Source organism: Strongylocentrotus purpuratus, unplaced genomic scaffold, assembly GCF_000002235.5.
Source record: "Strongylocentrotus purpuratus isolate Spur 01 unplaced genomic scaffold, Spur_5.0 spur5_scaffold_21, whole genome shotgun sequence".
NCBI classification, from domain to species: domain Eukaryota; kingdom Metazoa; phylum Echinodermata; class Echinoidea; order Camarodonta; family Strongylocentrotidae; genus Strongylocentrotus; species Strongylocentrotus purpuratus.
In genome coordinates, this window is record NW_022145607.1 from 35,663,589 (window position 1) to 35,686,889 (window position 23,301).

Sequence of the window (23,301 nt, forward strand, 5' to 3'; positions counted from 1 at the left end):
TGTTGAGCTTGGCTTGAGAAAGACTAAAATTTAAAGCATGTTAACTAGGCCTATATTCAGAAGGAAGGGAACAACTTCATTTAATATTAGCATTTTCTCTATGTTCCAGTTTAATATCTTGAACATCCAGTTGCACCACAAGCATTGACATGGTCTGAAAATAGTTCACAATTCTCCAATAATTAGCAAATGCACAGCTATTAAAAAGAATGATATTGAACATTTCTTCTTGATTTCCTTTTCTTATAGAAATGGTCAATTCCACCATAAAGCAAGAAGACAAAGAAGAGATATTTGAACCTATTACAACTCAGGGTGAAGGAGGAGGAGAAACTGAGCAATCAATTCCTGAAGGTATGATCAACATTCTTTCATTTTAAAGGCAAATCAAATCCTTAAAGTCCATTCTGATATTAATTTAAAAAAAAAAAAATCCCCCCAATAAGAGAGAAACAAATCAGGGTTAAGTATCCCTTAAAAGGAAAATCAACCTTCATATTTTAACAGGCTAGACCCAACAGTAATTAAAATATGGCTAGGTGAGCTTTTGTTTTTTTAAACGGGAATTTTGATTGAATGTACATTATATATACAAAATGTACTAAAATAGGTTTTTGCGGCCAATTTCAGACTTTTGTCATTCAAATTCATATTCCGAGCATTTGAATTCGTGCAATTCGCACTCGCAGCGTTGAATCAGCTTTCAAATTCAAAATCCGTCATTCAAATTCACTATCCGTGCAATGAAGTGTCATATCACTGGATCCAAAATGACAGTCGGTTGCTTCATCCTTTCAACTCATCAAATATTGTACAAATATCACACTTTTCGTGGCATATTCAAAATATATAAATGCACATACCAAGATATGCCTAAGATAAGACAATTTCAAAAGTTTTGTTTATTTGGTGGTGGAATCGGTGTTATGTCTGAGTATTGTAAAATTGTGTATGCTGTTCTTAGGATGGGTGAAGTATACTTGTTCTTGTAGGGGGTGTTATCCTTTTTTTTTTCATGGAAAACTGATGTATTGTCATGACCTGATAATCAATATTTAGCAATTTTATGTGAGTAAAATCACCCAAATTTCAAACAATCATGTGTGCATGCTTCCGCGCAGTGTTGGCATGCCGTTTTATTTTCGATTCATAGTGCCACTTAGGAAATTACTGATTTATTCCAAAAATTAGTGATTTTGAGCCTTGTGATTACTGATTTTCTGTTCTGGAGGTTGGCAGCTCTGTTTGTATTGTTCCCATGTTCTCAAACATGCATAGCCTAGGCTTTTACGTTGATATGTTTTACAGTATGTAATAATCAATATTAAATTAATGTTTTTCTGATAATTTTCATGCAGTGCAAGTAAATCATACGTAAGCTTACGTAAGTAATTCATACAATGCAAGTAAATCCATACATTGAGAGAGACAATTACAATTACAGTTTAGTCCTGAAGTTCATACACCCCAAGAGAGGCGTAGCACAAGAAAACACTGTAGGCAGGTAAGCCTACATGTAAGTCTATGCGTGGGGTGGGGGGGGGGGGGGTATGAGTTGACTGATTCTGAAATTTGTTGTGCGAAATATCAGATAGCATATCAATGAATAATTTAACACCAATTTCAGGTGTTAAAAAACTTATTTCATGATGATAGCAGACAAAATTGACAGATTTTGACAGGTTTCGAGACAGAAATTTGCATATAAAATTTTATGCCAATTTATGATGTCATTAATAGTTGAAGACAATAAAATAATTTTGTCTACCTATTGCTGTATGATGTGCAAAGATCGTTAATTAATTTGGTGGAGATCAGATTTATATCTGCTGAGAACTGGTAAAATATAAGCGCATAATTCATAGACCCTAAGAAAGCGTTCAAAACAAGAAAAACTGCCATTTTACATATCTTCAAATAAGGGGCAAAAAAATAATGTCTAAATGAAATTTTTCTTGGGAACATCTTTTTTTCTCTGATGAAATGGATCACAATGAACAAAATGACACCCAAGAAGTAGGATCATAGGGGGGGGGGGGGGTGCACGGTAGCCCCTCTGGCCCATGGACTAATGGCGCTCATATCTGTCAGACTTGACACTCCTGGTACTCCTGATTATTACCATGGCTTTAATTTTCTTCTATTTTGTAACAACTTTTGTCTCTTGCAATATGATTTAAGCTAAACTATAATTGGAAGATCACCTTTTCCTTGCTGAAGAAAGGTCGCCAACTTGATGGCTACGGTCTATTTCTTTCTTCTTCACAAACGAGAGTATTGGTATTTTTTCCATGCTCCAAAGGTTCTTTTGCAGCTGTTTTGAGAATACTGCTCTTATAAACTTGGCATTTCAGGTTTGCAATTTGTTTGAGGCTGTTATCAGTTCACTTGGATGTTTGATGGCTGTCTCCTTCTCATTCACCTTCATCTCGACATCCATCAAGGTTGATTTTGCCTTCTCTGATGAGGTGTGAAGGTACTGAAATTGTTGCGAGTTCATCACAAACTTCAGTTATTTTAATATCAGACTTTCTGAGACTTTCAATAGTTATGAAGCGTTGATCATGATGATCAAGTTTGTGGTGAATTTCATCAAATTATTTGAAATTTCATGTAATTTGCTACTACCATTGTTTGAGAGTGCCTCCTTGGAGTCATTAATGTCTAGAAGCTCCTTATGCTATTGCTGTCTGTTTGGGAGGCATTGTAGTACTACTAGCTAGCCTAGCCCTATATAGGGTCGACACTAATTACTACGTCACCACAATCACGATTATCACACCGGTATTAGTATCAATGCATGTACGCAGTTCACTGAACGTTTCATCAAGTATGGGACCGTAGTAGATTATTTCGAAGATCCAACAATATCTATCAAGTATCAACAGTCTGCACAAGAATGGTAGCTAAATTCAATATTATCGATTCATATGTATTACCATTCCGTATTCAGCACCCATTCATTCATTATGGTAAACGGATTTTGCAGTTCTCTTCCTCCTTATTGGCAATATATTCTTGAAGAAAGTAATTTTATCGTCCAAGTTTTAACAGGAGTCTGCCAGTCATATACCGTGTACATGATAAAAAATACCCCTAACTTTCTTAATTTCTGGATGTCTGCCCAACAGTTTAAACCGAATTTGGATAAAATCTTTAATATCAACAAAACTGCTGGCAAGTTCCAGAGTTCTGTTTAGGACCAGATATGGTTTAATTCATTTTCTTTGACTTACACACTATATGAAAGATTTCAATGTATCCTGTCAAAATTGATGTATGCGAAGTTGACTGTATTGAAGGTTTTAACCATTACATGATAGTCTGCATCTAGGCAGACTGGATACGCCATGTGATATTTCTTTACTCTATAGGGATTTTTAATTCTGGCATTTACCAGAGCTCGGCCTTCTCTTCAATAAGGATGTAATTACTTTCTTTTCCTCCCCAGAGTTGGACAATGGACAAGACAATAAACACCCACATATAACATCATGCAGTGGAGAGAAGTCCCATCTGTGTTTACATTGCAGTAAGACATTTACAGATGAGAACACTCTTATACTACATCAGAAAACACACCAGGGCGAGTATGAGCTAAGAAGCCACCCTAGAACACAAACTGGAGGGAAAATTTTCAACAGGGGAGAAAAGCCTTATCAACGTCCCAATTGTGATAAAGGATTTCCTGAAAAGAATAATCTTAATCGTCACCTTAGAACACATACAGGAGGGAAACCATTTAAGTGTTCTCAGTGTGATAAGGGATTTTCTGTAAAGACTAATCTTACTGCCCACCTTAGAACACATACAGGAGAGAAACCCTTTAAGTGTCCCCATTGTGATAAGACATTTTCTGTAAAGACTATTCTCACTAACCACCTTAGAACACATACAGGAGAGAAACCATTTAAGTGTTCTCAGTGTGATAAGACATTTTCTGTAAAGACTATTCTTACTGTCCACCTTAGAACACATACAGGAGAGAAACCCTTTAAGTGTCCCCATTGTGATAAGACATTTGCTCAAAAGTCTGTTCTTACTAACCACCTTAGAACACATACAGGAGAGAAACCCTTTAAGTGTCCCCATTGTGATAAGACATTTTCTCAAAGAAGTCACCTTACTAGACATTTAAGAACACACAGCCTCAACGAAAAAGCCTCAACGATGTTCCCATCGTGATAAGACGTTTTCTCAAAAGAATGAGCTTACTAGCCACCTTAGAACACATACACAAGAGAAACCTTTCATCTTTTCCCAGTGTGACAAGGCTTTTACTTGCCAAAGTAATCTAGGAAAGCATCTAAGGACGCATACAGGAGAAAAGCCTTTCACTGTTCCTATTGTGAAAAGGGTTTTTCTGAAAGAAGTATTTTGGATGGGATTATATTTAAAAAAAACATATTAATGAGTAAATTAACATCTTTGCTGCATTTCATAGGACCATTTAGACACCTTAGAACACAAACATAAGTGTTCCCAGGACTTGCTAAAGTTATCTTAACCATTAAGAACACACAGTGGAGAAAAGCCTTATCGATGTCCCAGTGTAAAGGATGAAAAGACTATTCTTGCTTTTGAAACCCTTTATATGTTCCTTATAAAAGTACCCTATATAGACATTAAGAACACACAGCCTCGATAGAGAATGTCCCATGAAAAGACTGACCTTAGAACACATACAGGAGAGAAACCATTTAAGTGTTCCCAGTGTGATAAGACATTTTTGTAAAGACTAATCTTACTGCCCACCTTAGAACACAAACAGGAGAGAAAACCTTTAACAGTTTGATAAAAGTTATCTTACTACCCATTTAAGAACACACAGTGGAGAAAAGCCTTATCGATGTCCCAATTGTAGGTAAAGGTTTTTATGCTAAAGTTATCTTCTGCCATTTAAACCACCAGTAGAGAAAAGCCTTATACGATGTCCCAATTGTGGTAAAGGATCTTCCTGAAAAGACTATTCTTGCTGCCCACCTTAGAACACATACAGGAGAGAAACCCTTTATATGTTCCTAGTTTGATAAGGGTTTTCCCTATAAAAGTACCCTATATAGACATTTAAGAACACACAGCCTCGATGAAGAGCCTCATCAATGTCCCAATTGTGATAAAGGACTTCCTGAAAAGAATAATCTTACTCCTGACCTTAGAACACATACAGGAGAGAAACCATTTAAGTGTTCTCAGTGTGATAAGGGGCTTTCTGTAAAGACTATTCTTGCTGCCCACCTTAGAACACATACAGGAGAGAAACCCTTTAAGTGTTCCAAGTGTGATAAGGTTTTTACTTTCCAAAGTTATCTTACTACCCATTTAAGAACACATACAGGAGAGAAACCCTTTAATTGTCCCCATTGTGATAAGACATTTTCTCGAAAGGCTATTCTTACTAACCACCTTAGAACACATACAGGAGAGAAATCATTTAAGTGTCCCCATTGTGATAAGACATTTTCTCAAAAGACTAGTCTTACTACCCACTTTAGAACACATACAGGGGAGAAACCCTTTAAATGTTCCTAGTGTGATAAGGGTTTTCTCTATAAAAGTACACTCATTAGACATTTAAGAACACATAGCCTCGATGAAGAGCCTCGATGAAGAGCCTCGTCGATGCTACCATTGTGATAAGAGATTTTCTCAACAAAGTACTCTTACATGTACCTCTCATGTAAGGACATACATGAGAAAAGCCTTATCAATTTTCCAAGTGTGATAAGGGTTTTTCTCAAAAGGCTAGGCTTACTAACCACCTTAGAACACATACAGGAGAGAAACCCTTTAAGGATTCCAATTTGTGATACAAGTTTTTCTCCAAGAAGTACCCTTATTTGACTTTTAAGAACACACAGTGGAGAAAAGCCTTATCGATGTTACCATTACGATACCAGTTTTTCTCAACAAGGTGATCTTAATTTTCATATTAGGACACATACATGTACTAGAAAAAAAAAATGAAAATGTTTCGATTGTAATATGAGATTTCTATCAATTGGATGTTATTAGCCAGCTTGGATATATATTACAGGTAGGAAACCCTTTAATTGATCCGTTTGTGATACAGCTTTTTGTGAACAAGGTCATCTAACTTGTCATGTTAGACACACACACACAAGAGAAAAACCTTATAAATGTAGTGATTGTAATAAGAGATTTTTTTTTTATAAAAGGATGTTACTAGCCACCGTAGAACACATACAAGAGAGAAACTCGTCAAGCGTTCCTAATAAAATAAGGATTTTCTTATGAATGTGAGCTCACAAGGCATATAAGAACATAAATGTTCAGATTGTATTAAAGGCACACTGCCATACTTGTAGCTACTTGCTCCCTCTATATAGAAAACTTCCCTAATCGGTGCCTGTTGGTCCCCCATGATCCTCTTTTTCTTATGTTAAATGAGAGCTGAGTTAATGAGATAGCCACCTGTCACAGTGACCTCGATGGCTCTCTGTGTGGTCTAATCCCTTCTGGCCCAGTAGTGGTGACGATCTTTAAGAGATTTTCTTTTAACAATAATCTTACTAGTTACTGGAGAAGAGCCATTTAAATGTTTACTTTGTTCTAAAAAGGGATTTTATCGTTTATACAGTGAATGATCTTGCTAATTGACTATTAACACACAGAGTAAAAATGCCACATAAATATTATCATTAGAACAGATGGATGGATTACTAACAAACTCATGACATGTGTGTATCTTGCAGAGCCAATGAACTGATTAGATTTGAGGGTCATGAGGTCAAAGATCAAAGGGTCATACATGTATATCAAAAAAGAGCTTGTAATCACGATATTCTGAGAACCTGTTAATGTATTACAATCAAACTTGAATATTTTAAATTTTTTTTTTTTTGTTAGTAAAATCGCTCTATTACCCCGGGGGGAGTTGAGGTGAGGAGCCCCTGAAAGCTCAGGGGTTTTAGGCATTTAATTATCATGGTCAGATATTGTATTTGTGCCAGGGGGCTGAGCCCCTTGAAGCTCAGGTTTTTTTAGGCATTTCATTAAAGTCAGATGACTTGAGGGGCCCATCTTAGGGCCCTGGTGGGGGCTGAAGGCCTGACTGTAAATTTTGGATTTTGATATTTTCCAACAAACGCACTTACAAAAGAAATTGAGAAAAAATCCCAGAAAATCGTGTCATTTCAGCAACATTTGTAAATCTCTAGAGGTATCGAATGAGAAATAAACCTTGTTTGAATATTATTTGGGGGCGGGGGGAAGGGGGCAACTGCCCCAAGCCCCACCCCAACCCGTCAGTACGCCAGTGTTGAGGGGATCATGTCTTCTCATCCATATGATAAAAAACATACACTCTTTTCCATTCCTCTCACATAATTTCCACGATATGCGCCTATTGCTATTTTCAAATCCTCCATCGATAAATATAGGGGCATGCAGAATATTTAGGAAATTCAATTTCTGTTTACTCTCCTTTTCTTTGGATAGAATATAATTTTTGTTGTGATTCAATTTTTATTGTATTTTTGGTTAAAAAATACCTACCATTTTCACTCCTTTACCAGTGATTTGTTTTTTGTGGAGCGAAAATGCGTTTTACCCCACCCCCCACATTTTTCCCTGCCCCCCCCCCCCTCGTCACCTCTGGCGCCTCTGCTACATATAAATGTCCAAAATTAGGAACCTTAGAACACATACAGGAGAGAAATCTTTTAAGGGGTAACCTCGCTAGTCTTAAGGACTACAATTCATAACGTGTAACTTCCTATACATGAAGAAGCGCTATTAATAAAACGGAAAGGAGGTCACAATTTGTAATGTCATAAGGACCGTTATTCATAAGGACCGCTATTTATAGCGTGAGATAAGGGTTGCTATTCATTATTTATATTGAGGGTCATTACTTGTAAGGACAGGCCTCTACTCATAATACCAAATGAGGGTCGCTATTCATGAACATGAAGAAGGGGCGCTATTCATAATTTACAGTGGGAGTCACTACTCATAAGGACCGCTATTCGTAATTTATATTGGGGGTCACTACTCATAAGGACCGCTATACATAATACAAAATGAGGGTGAAATGTGTAAGACTATGTTGATGTATATATTTTCAGTATCATGAAAGTAGATTTCAGCGTCATGAATTCATGTAGCAAAATTGTGTGTACTGTGAATTTATCACAAAACTTCAGGAGGGGGGGGGGGGGGATGAAATGGCATGCTTGAAATAGGATTTCATTTTGCAAGCTAAATGTACCCCCAACTTTTTTGGTACATGCACTTCATAAATGATCAATTTCAATTATTCTACTCTCAATCCTCCCTCTCTCTCTCACATGGTGCACCCGCAGGCCTATACTCATTGTATATCCTATTTTCGGATCGAGGAAGCGATATCTTTTCTCGTATATGATGTCACGTTTTCCCCCAAGAAGACATTTGAAGGGATAGTATTTATTTTTGTAAGTTCACTGTAGAAAATATATTTCTAGATAGAATGTAACATAGATACCGGTATTGATATTTTTCTTTTGTATCTTTTATCAGATTTTTAATGATTTTTGTCTCGCCTGCGTAGCAAAAAGCGAGACATAGGCGCCGCTTTTCCGGTGATTGCGACGGCGGCGGCGTCAACTTCAAAAACTTAACCTAAGGTTAAGTTTTTGAATCTTTGATATAATTTTTAAAGTATATGTTCTTAGTCAATGAAACTTTGACTATAGGGTAATCAAGTATCCCCAATCATGTGAGTAGAATTTCAGATCACAAAGTCAAGGTCAAAGGTCATTTCAGGTCAATAGACTTGGACTATGTTGTAGCATCATCATCGAAAACTTAACCTAAGGTTAAGTTTTTTAATTTTTGATATAATTTTGAAAGTATAAGTTCTTAGTCAATGAAACTTGGACTATAGGATTATCAAGTCTCCCCAATCATGTGAGTAGAATTTCAGGTCACTAAGTTAAGGCCAAAGGTCATTTAAGGTCAACAAACTTAGACTTTGTTGTGGCATCAACTTCAAGATTTTCAAAATGCTTCTTCTTCGTTATTTTTCAACCGATTTTGATTCTGATTCTGATTGTTTCATATGATAGGGCTAGGAGGGGGATTTAAAATTTCTACACAGAATCGTGAAATTCATTATGCTAATTTATGCAAATTTATTCGAAATCACAAAAAAGGCTTCTTCTCCTTCATTTCTTGATCGATTTTGATTTGGTTTGCTTTGTAACGTAGAGCTAACTTTGGTACACTAAACTTCTACACAGAATTTTGAAATTGTTCTCCATTAATTAATTATGGTAATTTATGCAAATTTATTCCAAAAATAATAAAAATTGCTTCTTTTCCCTCATTTCTTGTCCGATTTTTATTTGGTTTGCCTTATCTGGTAGAGCTAAATTTGGAACACTAAAATTCTACACAGAATTGTGAGATTTTGCTTCATTGATTATTTATGGTACTTTATGCAAATGAAATGAAATTATGTCCCTTCCAGGGCATCAAATTTTTATTTTTTGACCAGTTCAAAAGTGTACCATATAAAATTTACGATATTTGTTGTTGCGAGATGCGGATGAGCGCTACGTCATTGACGTTCTGGTTCATATTGAATTGCGTTGTGCAGGCGAGACCGCCGAGAGCGTTTCCCTTGTTTCATACTCTTTATTTCTCTTTTCACTTTTACATAGAATGTTTTTTCTCTTTCATTTGTTATGAAAGAACTACAGTATTATCTTTTGTATTAAAAGTGATTTTGTTTAATATTACCTGTATCCTTAACTCATGTTATTGTATAGTAAGCCTATGGTACACTATAGGATTTCACTACCATTCTATTTTTGAATAAGTTGCATTAGCATTTGATATGAATGTTCATTTATGTAAAAATGTTATGATCGAGGCTCTGAATTGTTGTATTAACCCTGTATTGTCATTGCCTGACCAAGCACAATCGGAGCTATGTAATACAATGTATTCTATTCATCTCTGTTCATCTTTGTAACATTGTGCTTCCATGTGAGTAACATTCCATGTGCACATAATTTTGTTAGTGGTTATGTAAATGACTTTGTACATCAACCATATAGTAGGAGATGCTTCATATAATGCTAATTATTCTTGTGCAAGTTTTTCAAGTTGAACCTTTAAAAGCAGGTGATATTCACCCTATTCCAGGGCCAGATAATAATAAATGTAATACCATTCATTATACACCTACTGTGACTACTGCCTCCTCTGAGCTCAAGTCCACACAACATGTATATAAGTATAATACAGCTGAGTTTCGGCAGTGGAAAGACAAGTTAACTGAATTACCACATGACGTTTTAAATGTTATCACATCATGTGGGCTTCAACCTTCTATACCAAAACGCGCAGGGGAAATCAAGGTGGCAAACATAGAAACTGTCACCGAAACGATTGTAAGGCATCACTGCCTCACCGTTCAAAGGATAAACTTGATCAACCACAACAGAGTGTCTCCTTTTGTATAATAATAATAATATGAAAAATTTATATAGCGCTTGTGACAACTGTTTCAAAGCACTGTACATGTACACAAATCAAAATTACTTTTAAAAAAAATTCAATATTACTAATGGAATCACATTACTCAAATTACCAAGAAAACAAAATATTACTAACATAACTTAACAAATTATCATTACTTAAATTAACAAGAAGATCAAATATTACTAACATAACTTAACAAATTAACATTACTTAATATTACTAACATTACTAATGAAATTAACAAAACATGTAAATTCCTTGGAAATTAACACATTATATAATTATATCAATAATAGCATAATAATTATTTGTATGATTAATACCCGCCCGATTCATAATAAAAACTCTGAATTCAATGACTTTGTTATAGATATTATGACCTTGACATTTTTGGTGTATATGAGACAAGGTTGCATCACAGATGAGAGAAAGTGGTGCTAAGGTAGTGACTTCAATGCTAGATGTACAATTAAAGATAATCTTAAAATTTGAGTGAAAACAGACCATTATTCATGGTACAAACTGATCTGATCGATTCCTTAATTCTCCCAACTATATCATTACAATTTAATTACATTTTAGGTGAATGGAAATCTCACAAAGCAATAAAATGGCTCTACATTCCATTCCAGACATTTAAGTGTTGACAGATTTTTCATAGCCTGTTCTATATGTCTTTTTTCATGGAAAAACGGTTGGGAAAATTCAAAAATGGTTGGGAGAATTTACTGTTAATCACTGTTAGAGATCGAGTGTCATACATTGACACCTTCAAAGAAAACCATAGATATCTTCGTGGTTTGAGAATTTTTTCAGGATTTTTTGCATGTCAGAGGGTTAGTACAGTAGAAGGAATATAGTAAGTAACATTTATACAAAAAATTAAGCAATTTTTTTCATCAACCTTCAACAATGTTCAACAATGCGCAAATGGCTTAAATTGGGCCTAGAGTCCGATCGTGAGAAATATCAGAACCAGCGTCAGTTAGTGCAGTTACGTGTTCGCGCTTCCAAAACATCATATAACCTATAGAGTGGTGAAGTGTGACGTCATAAAAAATCTAATTTTAGAATTTCGCAATTCTTTTTTTATTTTTCGAAAGAGCATCAAAAATAATGTACAAATGTCGAAAAACCAATTAAATATGTTAAGTATTGGGTGAGATATGACCATCTGAATACATATATGTCCTATGGGAACTCAGTGTTATATGCTCTGGTTCTAATGGTTAGGAGCCAGAGCATATAACACTGAGTTCCTATGGGGAGTATATTTATTCAGATGGTCATATCTTGGGTTTGTACGAAAATCTTTGACTCAAAAAGCATGTGAACAATTAATCCATGCATTAATCTCATCTCGATTAGATTTGTGTAATTCTTTCCTATTTGGACTAACCAAACAGCAGCAAGACAGACTGCAATCCCTCCAAAATTCCAGTGCAAGACTCTTTACTTTCACACCAATAATGTCCTCTATTACGCCTATATTACGCTCTCTTCACTAGCTACCTGTCCAGAAAAGGGTCCACTTCAAAATTATGTTACTTGTTTATTGGGCTCTCCATGGAATTTTGCCACAATATATTAAAGACTCACTACACCCCTACAATCCAACTCGTACCTTAAGATCTGGATGTGGTAATTTGCTGCAAATTCCCCGTACCCATCATTATGGGGAGACCATGCTTTTTCACATGCAGCAGCCAAATTATGGAATAAACTTCCCCATCACTATGCTATATTGCAACATACTCCACCTTTAATAAAGATTGTCATCAGACTTACCTATTCCATCTTTAACTCAGTACTTCCTTAACTTGTATAAGTTTATTTTACTAAATCCATAATTGATATGTTATTTGTACATCTGAGATTAATGAGTTATCACAGTTTAGTCTCATTGGCTGCCCGTGTGGGGCCTGGTGGCCTCAGATCCTAGAGATCCTGTGAATAATGTGCTGACTGGGCGAGTCCCTTAAATTGTCAGTGAACGTCAACAGAGCAGCTGGAGGGCACCCGGCCCCACCGGGCAGAGCTGAGGATATAAATGGGTTAAATAAATGAATATTGCAAAATTGTTTATTTTACTTGTATCAAAAAGAACTGTTGCTGAGCTAGCTAAGCGCCATGAGCGTCCCCGGACGGTGTGTGCGCTCTATAAGTTTACAGTATTATTAGGTGATACGTACGAAGTCTTCGTATCACCTATTGATTTCGTCAAGATTTTTATTATTATTCCTATTATTCTTCCTCGATTTTGTTCGCAGGATATCTCAAGACTGAATAAAGCCATTGTCATGAAAATTTCAATGATGATAGATCTTAGTCTAACTTAGAACTGTGTGACTTTTCAAAGACTCAAAATCATTGTGACGTCATCCAGGCGCCATTTTGTGAAAATCAACTTATGATCATATCTTCATAATGGAAAGGAATTTTTCATGATTAAGATCAATATCCGTCCGGTCAATTTCAGATCAATAAACATGCAAAAATGAGCGCGTGCGCGTTCGTCCGCGCGCTCAAAAATTTAAAATGCTCTAAATCATCCCAAATTTTTTTTTGCATACGTTTCAGGCCATATGGAGCATTTGACAAAAAATCGCGCTCATGCGCATGCGCGCGCGTTTTTTGCGCGTACTAGCATTTTGCAACATAGAATCGCCATATTTTCTCTATCATCATATTTGGCACATTTTTCCAAGCATTTTGATAACTTGTTCATCTTTTAATAACGCAATGAACGTCCGTCAAAGTTGACAGCGCACGCGGACCTGCGCTATCTTTATCCACAATACAAGAGCAAAAACATGCCTATACAAAGTTTGTTGTAACTCTTCAGAATAGATAAGAACTCCCAATATTTTTTCATATTTAGAAAGATTATGAGTCGGAAATATGATTTCATGTCTCAATTGACCCTCAATTAACTCATGAAATCATCATAATGGCCTCCGAACTCAAAATTTCAATTTGCATATTATGATGTCAGCAGATTTTTGGAAAATTGATTGTATCTCTGTAAATATTGATTGATTTTCTTTCAAATTTTGAAATGTTTTAGTTGAGACAATTCTCTACAAATTTAGTGTTCACAATTTTTCATTTTGACAAAGGCATCATGGCTTTTTTTTTCGATTAAAGGAGGCATGTCAATTTTTCACATTTTTCGTGTATTTTCTATGGGACATGACTTTTTCTCAAAACTGGATTCGACACTCCTGTCTTTCGCGAGCAAAATCTCCGTTGTTTTAGCTTCGTTTTCGCTGAGCTTCGAATATGTTGTAGCTGAGACGGTAAGCTATCACCAATGTGCCTTTTATTTTTCGATCAGATGCCGGGATTATGCTCATATTTCACTTGAAAAGTAGGATTTCAGAATTCCATTTCCCGTTTACGTGTAATCGCTATGGGAAATGTTTGGGTATATCTGTAACGCACTTGACTTCCATCCTCGAGATCCATGGTTCGAGTCCGGGTGTCTCCAACAATATTTTTCTTCACTTTTTTTTTTTTACCTTTCACTGTACCATATCTCCTTTGATTAATAAAACACGTAGAGTCGCAAATAATGTAATGAACAACTCTATTTACTTTATTATTACCCTATTTTCACTAAATCCATTACTTTTTGAGTTTAATCCCTATGGGAGATGACTTTTTCTCAAGTCTGGATTCTACATTCCTGTGTTTTGAGCAATATCGCTGGTATTTCTGCTTGGATTTTGTTGATTTTTGAGTATGTTGTAACTGAGACAAGTTTCCACAATATTTATGTAGACTAACATTATCATGACGTTATCATAGTCAAAAATTCAACCATAGGTGACATGTCAATTATCATATATAACAATCCTCAATCGAATACCTGAAGGGGGCGCTATACCACTTTTAATCATGGTCATCTGGAAGGCATTGTTCTCAATTGCATCTCTCTCTCTTCTCTCTTTTGCTCTTTTTCCTTCTTTTCTCATGTTCTGCCCCTCTCCTTTTTTGGTCTGTCTCTGCATCTATCTATCTCTCTTCTCTTTCACCCTCTCCCTCTCTCTCTCTCTTGCCTTGCCTTCCTCTTATTATCTTGGTCTGTCTCCCTCTGCCCTACAGTTGAAACTTGACTCATGGATAGACCATAATGGGAGTAGTAAACTAAAGATGAAATCGTGAAAATGCGTTCTTCATTATGATACACATGAGCATACGTATCACCTAATTCGTCAAAGTGACGAATTAGAGTCTAGTATTTATTTTGTGTCTGTATAGAAGAAATTATTATTATTCTTCCTCAATTTTGTTCACAGGATACCTCAAGAATTGCAAAAGCCATTGTCATGAAACTTTCAATGATGATAGATCTTAGTCTAACTTAGAACTGCATGATTTTTCAAAGACTCAAAATTATCGTCATCCAGGCGCCATTTTGTGAAAATCAACTGATGATCATATCTTCATAACGGAAAGTAATTTTTCATTCATATTTATCATGATTAAGATCAATATCCTTCCGGTCAATTTAAGATAAAAAGAACGTACACAAATCCGCGCGTACGCGTTCTTGCGCGCAAAAATTAAAAATGCTCCAAATCATTCCCAATTTTGTTTGCATACGTTTCAAGCCATATGAAGCATATTTGACAAAAAATCACTCAAAGGCGCATGCGTGCGCGTTTTTTGCGCGTTTTGGCATTTTTCAACATATAATCGCCAAATTTTCTCTGTCATCAGGTTTGGCACATTTTTCCAAGCATTTTGATATCATGTTCATCTCTTTATCACTATTAATAACGGAATGAGCGTCCGTTCAAGATAAACATCCGAGCGCGCGAGCTCATGCATTACATAGTATATATAGGCAAAAACATGCCTATAAAAAGTCCATTGGGATGAACAAGGACTGCCAAGCTTTTTTCAAATTTTGATAGAGTATGAGTCGGAGATATGATTTCATAGCTCATTTGGCCATTAAATACATCTTGACGTCATCATAATGGCCTTGAAAGTCAAAATACAAAATTGCATATTATGACGTCATTATATTTATGGAAAATTTAGTGTATTTCTCATATTGTTGACTGATTTTCTTCACAATTGCAGTATCTTGTAGCTTAGGCAATTGCCTACAAGATCAATACACACTGCTTTTTATTTTGTTAACGTCATCATAGTATAAAATTCAATTAAAGGCCACATGTCAGAATTTTCTCAATTTGCGTGTTACGTCTATGGAAGGTGAAATTTGTTCACATCATGAATCTACATGACATTGATCTTTGAGCACTATCTAGCTTTTTTGTGCTCTATGTTCTCCCAAATTTTGATATGGTGTAGCTAAGAAAATTATCTATCAGAATGATGTACATCATTTATCATTTTGATGACATCATCATAGTGACAATTTCAATTAAAGGCGACGTGTCAGAATTTTCTTAGTTTGCGTGTTTGGCGACTTTTTCTGAAATCCTGATTCTACAAATCTCTATCAAATACCTGAAGGGGGCGCTATACCACTCTTAATCATGGTCACCAGGGAATTTCAGTTTAAAATCTTACATAACATCATATTTTGTAATGATAAACTGTATCTTTTTGGGTTAACACAGTCAAATGTATGTTCCTTTTGTAGAAAAGAGGTAGAAACCTATCGTCTTATCTTCTTTGAATGTTCTGAAGGGTCCAGAATATGGAATGAGGTGGGAAACAATTTAAAGATGTTTCAGTTTCTTAATATGCAATGGATTGATGTGTTACTAATTGGTTTCATGTTCTGCCCCTCTCCCTTTTTTGGTCTGTCTCTGCATCTATCAATCTCTCTCTCTACTCTTTCACCCTCTTTCTCTCTCTCTTGCCTTGCCTCCCTCTTATTCTATTGCTCCGTCTCCCTCTGCCTTACACAGTTGAAACTTGACTCATGGATATAGACCACAATGGGAGTAGTATTTTATAACGTAAGATGAAATCGTGAAAATGCGTTCGATATTATGTTACACATGAGCATGAATTACGTATCACCTAACGGGTCCTGGATGCTGGAGGGCTGGCCTGTCCCTTGCCTCTATCACCGTCATCTGACGAAGAATTTGCCATCCGAATAATGAGAGCGGTTTCTATTTGGCTTGTAGTTTAGAGGCCCTGACGTGGCTCCGTTTTCCCAAAGTATATGAGTGTGGAGATGAGAGGTGTTTTGGATAGCTGGACGTGTATTCTCTATGAGAGGATTATATTACATCAGTCTATGGAGACTCAACTAATTACACGTTATGAAACGATGGATTGTTTAACTGTATACTTTATTAATACAAACATAAGTCAACTTCTCCAACATGTTATCATAGTTAACACCGACACCAATTACCTGTATTAATCTCAACAAGTAGTAAAGGCAGGGATTGCCTTTTGTAGGAACTCTATTTCTCGCTTCCAGTCCTTTTCCTTACTTTAGCTCAGCTGGAGAAAAGCGGAGAGTTCGCTATCTGACCAAGACGAGAGCCAGCGTCGAAGTGACAAAATTACCGTAAAATACTGGTATTTATAGCCTCTGAGACGCTCTGAGAGCTGCTTTATGCATGGTGCGTCTGTAATCGCGCTCTGAGCCCTTATGCCCCTAAAGCTTACTGCGCCCCCTACGTTTTCTGCAAGATAACTTAAATTGTGGCGAACTGGTTCGTTACAGTACTGAAATTTGTTGCGAGTTCATCATAAACATAAGTTATTTTAATATCTGACTTTCTGAGACTTTCAATAGATATGAAGCGTTGATCATGATGATCAAGTTTCGGTAAATGTCATCAAACTTATTTGAGATTTCATCTAATTTGCTACTACCATTGTTCGAGAGTGCCTCCTTGGAGTCCTCACTGTCTAGGAGCTCCTAATTGATAGCTTATGCTATTGCTGTCTGTTTGGGAGGCATTGTAGTAGCTGGACTAGCGCTAGGGTCGACACTAATTACTACGTCACTGCAATCACGATTATCACACCGGTATTATTATCAATGCATGTACGCAGTTCACTAACCGTTACATCAAGTATGGGACCGTAGTAGATTGTTTCGAAGATCCTACTATATCTATCAACAGTTTGCACAATAATGGTAGCTTAATTCAATATCATTGATTCATAAGTGTTACAATTCCGTATTCAGTACCCATTCATTCATTATATTAAACAGATTTTGCAGTTCTCTTCCTCCTTATTGGCAATATATTCTTGTAGAAAGTAATTCTATTGTCCAAGTTTTAACATGAGTCTGCAGTCATATACCGTGTACATGAAAAAAATACTGGTATCTTTCTTATTTTCTGGATGTCTGCACAACAGTTTAAACCGAGTTTGGATAAAAACTATAAAATCAAGAAAACTGCTGGCAAGTTCCTGAGTTCTGTTTGGGACCAGATATGGTTTAATTCATTTTGATTTAATACATAGAAAGCAAAAATCATCTACTTAGATGCATTTTGCTTGGTCCCATCAAAGTCAACTTGGGCGAAAGTCAAATTTTCTTTGATTTACACACATATCGAAAATTTCAATTCATCCTGTCAAAATTGATGTATGCGAAGTTGACTGTATTGAAGGTTTTAAGCATTACATGATAATCTGCATCTAGGCAGACTGGTTACGCCTGGTGATATATCTTTACTCTTCAGTGATTTTCATTTTAATTCTGGCACTTACCAGAGCTCGACCTTCTCTTCAATAGGGATGTAATTACTTTCTTTTTCTCCCTAGAGTTGGACAATGGACAAGACAATATACACCCACATATAACAGCATGCAGTGGAGAGGAGACCCATCTGTGTTTACATTGCAGTAAGACATTTACAGATGAGAACACTCTTATACTACATCGGAAAACACACCAGGTCGACTATGAGCTTACTAGCCACCTTGGAACACATACTGGAGAGAAAGCCTTCAAGTATTCCCAGTGTGATAAGGATAAGGGTTTTTCTCATAGAAGAACCCTTAATAGCCATTTAAGAACACACAGTGGAGAGAAACCTTTCAATTGTTCCCAGTGTGTTAAGGGATTTTCCCATAAAAGTACCCTTCGTAGACATTTTAGAACACACAGTGGAGAAAAGCCTCATCAATGCTCCAATTGTAATAGGACATTTTCTTACAAGACTAGTCTTACTCGTCATCTTAGAACACATACAGGGGAGAAACCATTTAAGTGTTCCCAGTGTGATACGGCTTTTCCTCGAAGAGGAACCCTTAATAGCCATTTAAGAACACACAGTGGAGAGAAACCTTTCAAGTGTTCCCAGTGTGATAAGGCATTTTCCCATAAATGTACCCTTCGTAGACATTTCAGAACACACAGTGGAGAAAAGCCTCATCAATGTTTCCATTGTATTAAGAAATTTTCTTACAAGACTAGTCTTTCTACCCACCTTAAAATACATACAGGAGAGAAACCCTTTAAATGTTCCCAGTGTGATGAGGGTTTTCCCTATAAAAGTAACCTTATTAGACATATAAGAACACACAACCTTAAGGGAAAGCCTCAACGAGGTTCCCATTGTGATAAGATGTTTTATCAAAAGAATGAGCTTACTAGCCACCTTAGAACACATACACGAGAGAAACCATTTAAGTGTTCCCAGTGTGATAAGGATTTTACTTGCCAAAGTAATCTAGGAAAGCATCTAAGGACGCATACAGGAGAAAAGCCTTTTCACTGTTCCCATTGTGAAAAGGGTTTTTCTGAAAGAAGTACCCTTATTAGACACCTTAGAACACATACAGGAGAGAAACCCTTTAAGTGTTCCCAGTGTGATAAGGTTTTTACTCGCCCAAGTTATCTTACCACCCATTTAAGAACACACAGTGGAGAAAAAGAGCCGTATCAATGTCCCCATTGTGATAAAGGATTTTCTGAAAAGAATAATTTTACATGTCACCTTAGAACACATACAGGAGAGAAACCATTTAAGTGTTCTCAGTGTGATACAGGTTTTGCTCAAAGAGGTACCCTTGTTAAACATTTAAGAACACACAGTGGAGAAAAACCTCATCAATGTTCATATTGTGATAAAGGATTTTCTGAAAAGAATAATCTTACACGTCACCTTAGAACACACACAGGAGAGAAAACATTTAAGTGTTCCCAGTGTGATGAGGGTTTTTCCCATAAAACTTCCCTTAGTAGACATTTAAGATCACACAGCCTGACTGAAAAGCCTCTACAATGTTCCCATTGTGATAAGACATTTTCTCAAAAGAATGAGCTGACTAGCCACCTTAGAACACATACAGGAGAGAAACCAGTTAAGTGTTCCCAGTGTGATAAGGGTTTTTCTCAAAGAAGTCACTTTACTAGACATTTAAGAACACACAGTGGAGAAAAACCTTTCAAATGTTTCCATTGTGATAAAGTTTTTTTTTCAAAGTAGTACCCTTATACGCCATTTAAGAACACACAGTGGACAAAAGCCTCATTGATGTTCTCATTGTGATAAGATTTTTTCTGAACTAGGTGATCGTAATCATAGTATTAGGACACATACACAATGTACATGTACTAGAAAAAAATAACATAAAAATGTCTCGATTATATTATGAGATTTTCTTATCACAGGGATGTTATTAGCTAGCTTAGATAACATTCAGGTAGGAAACCCTTTAATGTTCTTAGTGTGTGTACAGATTTTTCTGAAAAAAGGTCATCTTACCTGTCATGTGAGGACACACACTAGGGAAAACCTTATGAATGTCATGATTGTAGTATAACATTTTCTTATAAAAGGGATTTTACTACAGGAGAGAGTGTTCCTAAAAAATAAGGAATTTTCTCGTAAAAGTGAGCTCACAAGGCATATAAGAACACACCCTATAAATGTTAAGATTGTGATAAAGGTTTTTCTCAAAGAGGTACCCTTATTAAACATTTAAGAACACACCGTGGAGAAAAACCTTACCAATGTTCATATTGTGATAAAGGATTTTCCGAAAAGAATAATCTTACACATCACCTTAAAATACAAACAGGAGAGAAACTATTTAAGTGTTCCCAGTGTAATGAGGGTTTTCCCCATAAAACTTCTCTCAGTGGACATTTAAGATCACACAGCCTGACTGAAAAGCCTCTACAATGTTCCCATTGTGAAAAACCTTTCAAATGTTCCCATTGTGATAAAGGTTTTTCTCAAAGTAGTACCCTTATACGCCATTTAAGAACACACAGTGGAGATATGCCTCATTGATGTTCCCATTGTGATAAGATTTTTCTCAACTAGGTGATCGTAATCATAGTATTAGGACACATACACAATGTACATGTACTAGAAAAAATAACATAAAAATGTCTCGATTATAATATGAGATTTTTCTTATCAAAGGGATGTTATTAGCTAGCTTAGATAACATTCAGGTGGGAAACCCTTTAATTTTCTTAGTGTGTGTACAGGTTTTTCTGAAAAAGGTCATCTTACCTGTCATGTACGTGAGGACACACACTAGGGAAAACCTTATGAATGTCATGATTGTAATATAACATTTTCTTATAAATGGGATGTTGCTACAGGAGAGCATGTTCCTAAAAAATAAGGAATTTTCTCATAAAAGTGAGCTCACAAGGCATATAAGAACACACCCTATAAATTGTAAGTTTGTGATAAAGGTTTATCTCAAAGTAGTACCCTTACACGTCATTTAAGAACACACAGTGGAGAAAAGCCTCATTAATGTTCCCATTGTGATAAGATTTTTCTCAACTAGGTGATCGTAATCATAGTATTAGGACACATACATGTACTAGAAAAAATAACATAAAAATGTCTCAATTATAATATGAGATTTTTCTTATCAAAGGATGTTATTAGCTAGCTTAGATAACATTCAGGTGGGAAACCCTTTAATGTTCTTAGTGTGAGTACAGGTTTTTCTGAAAAAAGGTCATCTTACCTGTCATGTGAGGACACACACTAGGGAAAACCTTATGAATGTCATGATTGTAATATAACATTTTCTTATAAATGGGATGTTACTACAGGAGAGAGTGTTCCTAGAAAATAAGGAATTTTCTCATAAAAGTGAGCTCACAAGGCATATAAGAACACACCCTGTAAATGTTAAGATTGTTTTAAGAGATTTTCTTTTAACAGTAATCTTACTAGTTATCTGAAAATACATACTGGAGAAAAGCCATTGAAATGTTGACTTTATTCTGAAAGGGATTTTATCGTTTATACAGTGCATGATCTTGATAATTGCCTGATAACACACAGAGTAGAAATGTCACATAAATGTCTTAAAAGTAATAAAGGGATTTTGTTGTATAAGTGGTCTTTATAATAATATAATCCTAGGTTTATATATTGCTTCAAATCTGAATGCATAAAAAAGCAGTTTGTGAAGGACATTTACATAATAATGAGTGGTACATTATGAAATATAGCTTACAGAATACATTGAAGATAACATTGATAACAATTTTTACATACTTGTTTTGCCATTTCAATGTATGTTCAGCATTTGTCCTTGTCTTGTGGTAATAACTCTTTCCACTTTTTCTAAATAAATAATTTCCAACTTGAACTGTGACCATTATTAAATCTCTAGTTGTACCAAAATTGATTTATTTACTTTGTATTCTTCCTGATCCTCCTTTATCATTCTTTTCAGAACTTCAGAGAGTACTCTTTAAATTTGTATGGAGTAATAAGAAGGACAAAATTAGACGCTCTTTACTTTACAATGAATATAAAGGAGGAGGCCTTAAATTAATGCCTCATTTATTATCTTTTAACCGTGCAATGAAGTTACTTGGATAAAGAGATACTTAGATGAAGACAACAAAAGTAAATGGAAAATGTTTTTTGCACATTCTCTGAGACGTATGGGAGGTGATATTTTTTTCAGCAGCAATCTCTGCTCTGATCATTTAATGTTCAATAAATACACAGATCCTTTCTGGAATGATATATTGATTGCATGGAGTCACTACAAGTACTACAACCCAGTTAAATTCAAAGAAATTATTTCCCAACCCTTTTGCCTGAATTCTCATATACTGGTAGGCAGAAAACCTCTCAATATTAATATACGTTTTAATTCTGATATGATATATGTTAAGAATATAATCAATAATTTTTAATTCGTCAATACAGTTATTTCTTTTTTGCAAAATATTTTATATTCACTTGTAAAATGCAAAACCTTATTCCACTATTTCCTTCTTTTCAACGAGCTCTCAAACCTTTAGAAAATATGAAACATATAATTGCTTTCAAGAAAAATTGTCTCGATCTTCATAATAAGAAAAGGCAGATATTTTGTTAACTTTTTTATTTATATTGCTGATGAGTTAACTATTACACTATATTTGTATTATACATATTCTATGTCTATACGAACATGTTATTATTACTATTATTATTATCATGTACTACTGTTAATATGAATGAGATTTGTTTTCATTAAATATTTTGGAGAAAAAATCTTGAACTGTATAAATTTTAAGTTATTTTTGGGGCATTTATTTCGAAAAATAAAGAGTTGACCATGCATAACAAAAGCAAAAGTGTTAATTATTTTGTTACTCTTCTCAACTCCAAAACATATATCTGTGACTGAGAATGGAAAACTAAATAATTTGAATTCACGGAGCAAATTACTGATATCTTTCCAGAATGTTTTTACAACAGGACACGTAAAGAACAAATGAATGAACGTTTGCATATATATTTGTTTGACCAAAATTGCACATCGGTGTACTTTTTATACCAATACAGTGCAAATAATAATTTGGAGAAATTCTTTGATGGAGGAATTTGAACTGAAATTCTCGTAATCTGGAATCTA

At 35.4% G+C, this 23,301-nt stretch overlaps 1 protein-coding gene across 9 annotated transcripts in view; it reads left to right on the forward strand.

Annotated features, from left to right (window-relative positions):
* Nucleotides 1–23,301, forward strand: part of LOC100893402 (oocyte zinc finger protein XlCOF19) — a 40,102-nt gene that overhangs the window by 11,706 nt on the left and 5,095 nt on the right. For 2 of the 9 annotated variants that reach the window (XM_030994639.1, XM_030994640.1), the window contains exons 5-7: nt 250–354; nt 3,452–3,532; nt 18,223–18,303. In XM_030994639.1, the coding sequence (XP_030850499.1) occupies nt 250–354; nt 3,452–3,532; nt 18,223–18,303 (267 nt within the window). Of the gene's footprint in view, nt 1–249; nt 355–2,354; nt 2,477–3,451; nt 4,396–18,222; nt 18,304–23,301 lie in introns of those variants that run through there. The other 7 variants (XM_030994643.1, XM_030994642.1, XM_030994638.1 and 4 more) reach the window with 7 other exon arrangements.